The sequence below is a fragment of the Penaeus monodon genome, chromosome 3, assembly GCF_015228065.2.
Source record: "Penaeus monodon isolate SGIC_2016 chromosome 3, NSTDA_Pmon_1, whole genome shotgun sequence".
NCBI lineage: Eukaryota > Metazoa > Arthropoda > Malacostraca > Decapoda > Penaeidae > Penaeus > Penaeus monodon.
In genome coordinates, this window is record NC_051388.1 from 6,730,114 (window position 1) to 6,737,613 (window position 7,500).

Consider the following 7,500-nt stretch of genomic DNA (forward strand, 5'->3'; position numbering starts at 1 on the left):
GCGATAGTGAGAGAGTAGGGGTTTGGGGGGGGGTAAGACCTGGCAGCGAGGGAGGGGCGAGGGAGAGTGCCACGCGTGTATATAAAGACAGGGCCAACGAGTGCCAGCAAGAGTAGACGAGAGATCGCGTTCAGAGAGAGAGAGACCTTTGGTGCGAGATTGGGCTTCGGCCCCCAATAGCGTTTAAGTTGAAGAACATCCGTCATCGCCTTGGGAGAGAGAGAGAGAGAGGGGAAGAACAGCTGAATAACTGTTGAAGAACAAGCACGAGCAGCGAGATCAAGAGGAGAACGAAGGAATAGAAGTGGGAAGGGGAAAAAATAAGTAGTTTCCCTGTAAGGAGAGGAAGGATCGGAAGAGAGAGAGAAAAAAAAAAAGGAAGAGAAAAGTGTATTAGTCAGTGCTCCGACTGAAGCCTAGAAGAAGAAGGCGATAAGAAGAAGAAGGCGAGAAAAAGCAGAAGGGAAAAGCCGAGAAGCCACAAGACAAGATGGAGGTTCTGGCCAAGTCCCTGGCTGCTGCCCCGCGACTCCTCATGTTGTGTAAGCCTTGTGCCGCCCGGCCCCGCACGCCCGCACCCACGCCCACCCACGAGTGCCACATGGCCCATGACATCTCCACCTCCTCCTCCACCACTTCCTCCACCACTTCCCTCCAACCCCAACAAATCGAGAGTCCCTTTGCTGCTAACAAAACTAACGACTTACTCAGAGGTAGAAAGCTGACTAACAGTTTTAACTAACGGTTTGCTCTTGTTAGTATTATTAATTATGTGAAGATTTTTTTATTTATCGTGTCTAAGGGTTTTGGGTTTTATTTGATATGATAAAAAATAGTAATCGACATATTTTTCATTTGTTAATTACTATATATATGTTTACACGGGGGGGGGGGTGTAAATTATTTAGAATTTAAAATATTAAGAATTTACGTGATAATGAGGGTAATTACTTGTAGTATATTTTACAAGCTAAAACAAAAAAAAGCGATGATTGAGAGGAATAAGAAAGATGTTTCGATGCCGTGGTTGTTTGGTGTTGTTGTTTCGATGTCATAGTTGTTTGTTGTTGTTGTTTCGATGTCATAGTTGTTTGTTGTTGTTGTTTCGATGTCACGGTTGTGTTGATATAACGTTCCTCTCCGTCTTGATTACTAATATAACCTTTACAGACTAATTGTTTGTGCTTGTATCTCTTCTTTTCTTGTGTTTCTTTCTCTCGCATTTAGGTCCTTCGAATTTGAGCCTCTCCCCCCCCCCCCACACACACACACCTTTCTTTCTTATTTAACTCTGTTATCATCGTTATTGTTCTCTCCATCCTTTTTTTTCTTCCTTTTTTAATTGACTTTCCCATCCCCGCATCTCTTTTGCTGGATATGCCCCCTTTTTTCTGTTTCTCTATTTATCAATCCGTCTATCTATTTATCTATCTTTTTCTCTCTTTCTTTTTGTTTTTATTTCTCTTTCTCTTTCTCTTCCTCTGTGTATCTCTCTCTCTTGCTTTGTTTATCTCTCTCTCTCTCTCAGTTTCTCTCTCTCTGTTTCTCTCTCTCTCTCTATTTCTCTCTCTCCCTCTCCCCCCCCCCTCTCTCTCTCTCTCTCTCTCTCTCTCTCTCTCTCTCTCTCTCTCTCTCTCTCTCTCTCTCTCTCTCTCTCTCTCTCTCTCTCTCTCTCTCTCTAAGATACAGCCTTCAGCCCCTCACTTCCTCTTTCGTTTTGCTGAATTATTATTATTATTATTATTATTATTATATATTGTTATGCAACGAAAAAAAGTGAGAGAAGAGACGGGGTAGAAATGAAAGAGAAAGCAGGAGGAGAAGGAAAGGGTTGAAATAAAGATAAGGAACAAGAGGAGGAAGAAAGGGTGGATTAAGGATGAAGAATAATGAGGAGGAGATGGAGAAGGAGGAGAAGGAAAGGATGGGCAGAGAAGTCATAGCAATTATCAATTAATTATTATTATGTTGAATGAGCTAGTGAAGAAATGCGTATTTAATTAAGACATAGCCATCTGCTTTCGAATCGTATCATATGTACGTGTGCTTATGTATATATAATATATATATATATATACATATATATATATATATATATATATATGATATATATATATATACTATATATATATATATATATATATACATGTATACATATGTGATTTTATGATTTTCCAGTTTTTGTTTCCATTCGTTCGTTTCAAGAAATATTAATAAATCGGTAAAATGGGAAAACAGACGCACACAAAATGCCAGATAAACATTAACCCCCCCCCCCTTCCCCCTCGCAGCGTGCAGCACGTGCGCCCAGCAGATCGCGCAGGCCTCCAGCTCCCAGCACGTGTGTTCACCCGCCCACGAACTCGCGCCGGCGCTCTCCAACGGCAACGGCAGCGGCATGGGCGGCGGGAACGGGCGTCGCCTCAACCGCCGCACCGAGCTCGACTTCGAGGAGCTGATGGCGCTGCAGATGGCCGGCGACATCGCGCTCATCGATGTCAGGAACCCCAAGGAGCTGGAGAAGCATGACGCCATCCCCGGGGCCGTCAACATCCCCCGTGAGTTGAGCTCTGGTGCAGCTTTTTTTTTCTGTGTGTGTTTTTTTCTTCATCTTCTTCTTTTGTGTGTCTCTTTAAGGGTCTGTTTATATATATATATATATATATATATATATATATATATATATATATATTATATATATATATATATATATATATATATATATATATATATTATATATATATATATATATATATATATATATATATATATATATCGTCTTGTCATGGGGGATTTTTTTTTTTTTATCTGCACCCTTTCCCATGATATATATATATATATATATATATATATATATATATTATATATATATATATATATTATATATATATATATATATATATATATATATAGTTATATATATATATATATATATTATATATGTATAATATATATATACTATATATATATATATATATTATATATATATATATATATATATGTAAATATGTATAATTTTTTTCCCTTCCTACAAATTCCCAAGTTGTTGACATGTTTTCCAATCATGCCAGTACTTAGCCAAAAAATATGATAGTTAACAGAAAAAAAGAAAGGTTAAGGACACTCTGATTTAGAACACTTTAATCGTATTTTTCCTCGTGGCCTGACCAACGCGAACGCACGCTTATCAGATACGGGAGATAACAGTTGGGGGAGGGTTGGGGAAGGCTGGGGGAGGGTTGGGGAAGGCTGGGGGAGACTAGGGACAGGGTTGGGGGAGAAGCCGGAGGGATATGGTAAAAAAAAAGAGGAAAAGGTGTTAGGGGAAAAGGTGGGATGAAGGAGGGGGAAAGGGGTAAGGGAGAGAACGAAAGAAGGGGAAAAAGGGAAGGGGAAAGGAAGGTCGTGATTCATTAAAAAAAAATCTTAGTGGTTTTCTTACTAAAGAAGGGGGGAGGGGAGTGGAAGGGGAGAAATGGTGTAAAGAAGTAAGAGAGGGGAAGGGAAGTGCCGAAGGAGGGAGGTGGGAGAAGAGGGGAGAGAGGGAGGCAGAGACACACATATAAGATCAAATTTTAGTGATTTTATTATTGGGGAGAAGAGGGGAGAGATGAGGGCGAGGAAGGAAGATAAAAAAGAGAGAGATAGTGAGGGAGAAGTTTTTGGAAAGTAGGGGCGGGGGAAGGAAAGTAAAGATCCACATAGAAAAACTAGCATAATCATTTTCTTTTAAGGGGATGGGAATCTGGAGAAGGGGAGAAAATAATGAAAAATAGGGGACAGGAAGGAGAAGGGGAGAAGTAGAGAATAGAGGGGGGGGGGGAGATCACACAGCATTGAAACTGAGAGTGACTGTTTTATCTAAACCGGATAACCATACTTATTTATAAAACACAACAACACATACATCTCAGGGACTAGGGACTGTCGGAGTGAGAGCCATCGACGTAACTGGGGGACAGAGGGACCATCTGGCGCCCTTAAAATTCGTACCTGAACTGTGCTTGCGGAATCACGTGAAATCCAATTAAGTCGCAGTTTTTTTCTCCGCTTCTTCTCTTCTCCCCCCCCCCTCACTTCTCTCCTCTCTCTCGTTTCTCCTCACCCCTTTTCTTCTCTCCCCAAGCTTTTCCCTCTCGTACCGTCCATCACTCTTCTATACTTCTACTCTTCTTCTCTGTCCTCTTTACATCGCACTACAAATAATGGCGGGGGAGATCCCATCTTCTAAACTACGTGACTTTCTCTCTCTAAACTCGTAACTCTTCATCCTAAACTCCACTCTCATCATCTCTCTCTCGTCTGCTCATCCTCTACTTCTCCTCTCTCTCGCTTCTCGTCTCTCTACTCTGCTTCTCTCATCTCTGTTCTCATTCTGCCTCTCTCTCTCTCTCCTCACTCTTTCCTCTCTCTCTCTCTTCTCTCTGTCCTCTCTCTCTCTCTCTCTCTCTCTCTCTCTCTCTCCTCTCTCTCTCCTCTCTCTCTCTCTCTCTCTCTCCTCCTCTCTCTCTCTCTCTCTCTCCTCTCTCTCTTTTCTCTCTCTTCCTCTCTCTCTCTCTCTCTCCTCTCTCTCTCTCTCTCTCTCTCTCTCTCTCTCTCTCCTCCTCTCTCTCTCTCTCTCGAGTTTTAGAGAGAGAAGCGACGCACGACTTAGACTCGGGAGGGTAAACAACATGCCGCCGATGGGGAACGTAGATCACGGGAGGGAGGGAGGGGGGTGAAGGGAGGAGGTAAGAAAGAAAGGGAGAGGAGAGGGGGAGGTCTGGATAAAGGAAAAGAATGGGAAAGGGGAGAAAGGAAAAGAAAGTAGAAGTAAGCAAAAAGGAAAGAGGACAGGAAAATAGGAAGAAGAGAAATGGAGAAGGAAAGAGCTAGTGGAAAAGGCGAGAGGAGAATGGGAAGAGGGGAAAAGAGACAAAAAGGAGGGTTAAGGGAAAGAAGGGGAATAGGGGAAGATTAGGAGAAGGGTTAGGAGGAGGACGGGATGCACAGGGTTGCACAAGAGCCGGGTTTCTGGGTGCGGTTGCATTGGGTGTCGTCTGATGATTTTTTTTTTCTTTTTTTTTTCTTTCTTTCTTATCTTTTAATATTGGGATTTTTTTTTCGCTTTTCTGTCGTTTTTTTCCGTTTTAAATTTCGAGGAAGGACTGTTTTTTCCTCTTCGTGAGGAAGATAATGATGGTGATGATATCGATAATGATGAAAATAGAGAAAGGGTGAGGAGAGAGAAGGAAGGAGGGAGGGAAGAGAGAGGGAAAGGAGTGACGCAGAAACCCCTCCCCCCCCCTGCTGTCCCCCTCCTTGGCGAAGGTGAGCGGAGGTGTAAATATAGTTCGAGCATTTTCTTGCCCCAAGATGACTGGGTGTGACTGGGAGGGTGTTTTTGATATCAGTCGATTTAGGTTGTTTGGGGTCGGTTTCTTACTCTCTTTGTGTGTCTCTTCCTTTCTTTCTTTTATCTCTCTCCCTCTCTCTCTCTCTCTCTTCTCTCTCTCTCTCTCTCTCTCTCTCTCTCTCTCTCTCTCTCTCTCCTCTCTCTCTCTCTCTCTCTCTCTCTCTCTCTCTCGCACTACCACACTCACACACCACCCACCACCACACACCCCCCACAACCACACACACACACACACACACACACACACACACACACACACACACACACACACTGTCTGTCTATTTATTTATCCATCTCTCTATCTCAATTTCTATATGTCTATATATATCTCCCTCTACTGTCTTCCGTCTGTTTCCACGATTATAAGAACATCACACGTATAATTAAGTCAATTTAGATATTCCCCCTACTTCCCATCCCCTCCCCCACCTCGCATCCCTCACCCCCCCTTCACACCTCACCTCTCCCCCTCACCCCTCACCCTCACCCCTCCCTCTCCCCATCACCCCTCTCCCTCACCCCTCCCTCTCCCCATCACCCCTCTCCCTCACCTCTCCCTCTCCCCCTCACCCCTCACCCCTCTCCCTCTCCCCCTCACCCCTCCCTCTCCCCCTCACCCCTCATCCCTCTCCCTCCCTCTCCTCCGTGCTTGCTAAAACAAACAGACCGCTCGTTCCCTGTGACCTTCATAGGGTAGAGGAAGATGTGGGGGGGGGGGGTATGGGAAGGCAGAGGGGGTATAGGAGAGGAGAGAGAAGGAGAGGGGGAAAGAGTGTAGAGAGAAGGAGGGGTGGAGGAAGAGGAGAAGAATGAAGAAGGAGAGGGGGGAGAGAGAGGGGAGAGAGAAGGAGAGGGGGGAGAGGAGGGACAAGGAGAGGGGGGAGAGGAGGGACAAGGAGAGGAGGGACAAGGAGAGGGGGAAGTGGAGAGGAGAGAACAGGGAGGGAGAGTAGAAAGAGAGTAGAGAGAGAGAAGGAAGAGAGGATGAGAGGGCTTGGGGAGGGAGGAGGGAGGAGAAGGGGAGGGGGAGGGCTGGTAATGGTTGCATGATGCAAGCAGAAGTCTAGTCTTTGCACGTGGAGTTGGCAGGGAAGGAGGAAGAGGAAAAAAGAGATAGAGAGAAGTAGTAGAAGGAACATGAAGGTGATGAATTGGAAATGGTGGTGAATGTGATGATGATGATACTTAAGAATTAAGGGAGAGAGAGAGAGAGAGAGAGAGAGAGAGAGAGAGAGAGAGAGAGAGAGAGAGAGAGAGAGAGAGAGCGAGAGAGAGCAGGCAGCCAACCGAATAAGAAAGACAGATCGAAATAAATAAATAAATAAACAGTAAACGAAAAGAGGAATTAGAATAAAAGTAAGAGCAGATAAAAAAGAGAGAAAAAATAGATAAAAATCGAAACGAAAGAGAAAAGGCAAACCTCATGCAACAGCGTACTTGCAGCAAGCAGAGCGATCAATAGAGTACCTCTCTCCCCTCTCCCCTCTCCCCCCTCTTTGTCCCGGTAGTCACTCGCCGTTATATAACCGAACCCAGCGACCTTTCATTTTCCGTAGGGGGAAATAGGGGAGACGGAATAACGTCGAAAGGGGTGGCAATATAAGGGGGTAGGGAGGATTCACTATGTTATGTTACGAGTACTTACGCACTTGATAAAAAGGAGAGAGAGAAAGTAGTGCTTATTACTGTCGTATGTTGCTTGTAATGATGTGTAGCCCGGGAGAGGATTGAGAGCATGGCAACTATGTGTAAAGAAGAAATGACAGTTGCCATAGGAATTATTTTAGCCCAACCTGTTTCATTTCATAAGCGGATTTATGAATTGGATATATTGGGTATTGGGAATATTGGGCATTGATTTATTCGTATGTAGTTATCAGCACGGTATTACTGTTACTATTTTTATCGTTGTGATATTTACGATGATAATATTTATTTTTGTTAATTCTCTAAAGAAGGGGTTATTGAACTTAATATTTCGTAAACCATGTTTTGTATCAATTATTTACCCAGTTGATTATTTCGTAATATCACTGTTTGTATAATGATTATCGTGATTATACAAATCGTATTCATTGCATAGACATGTTGGTTATTTCCGCGCC

General features: G+C 43.6%; 1 protein-coding gene across 3 annotated transcripts in view; it reads left to right on the forward strand.

Moving 5' to 3' along the window:
• Nucleotides 1–7,500, forward strand: part of LOC119591169 — a 68,950-nt gene that overhangs the window by 35,265 nt on the left and 26,185 nt on the right. For 2 of the 3 annotated variants that reach the window (XM_037939897.1, XM_037939890.1), the window contains one exon: nt 2,292–2,558. In XM_037939897.1, the coding sequence (XP_037795825.1) occupies nt 2,292–2,558 (267 nt within the window). Of the gene's footprint in view, nt 1–95; nt 714–2,291; nt 2,559–7,500 lie in introns of those variants that run through there. The other variant, XM_037939881.1, reaches the window with a different exon arrangement.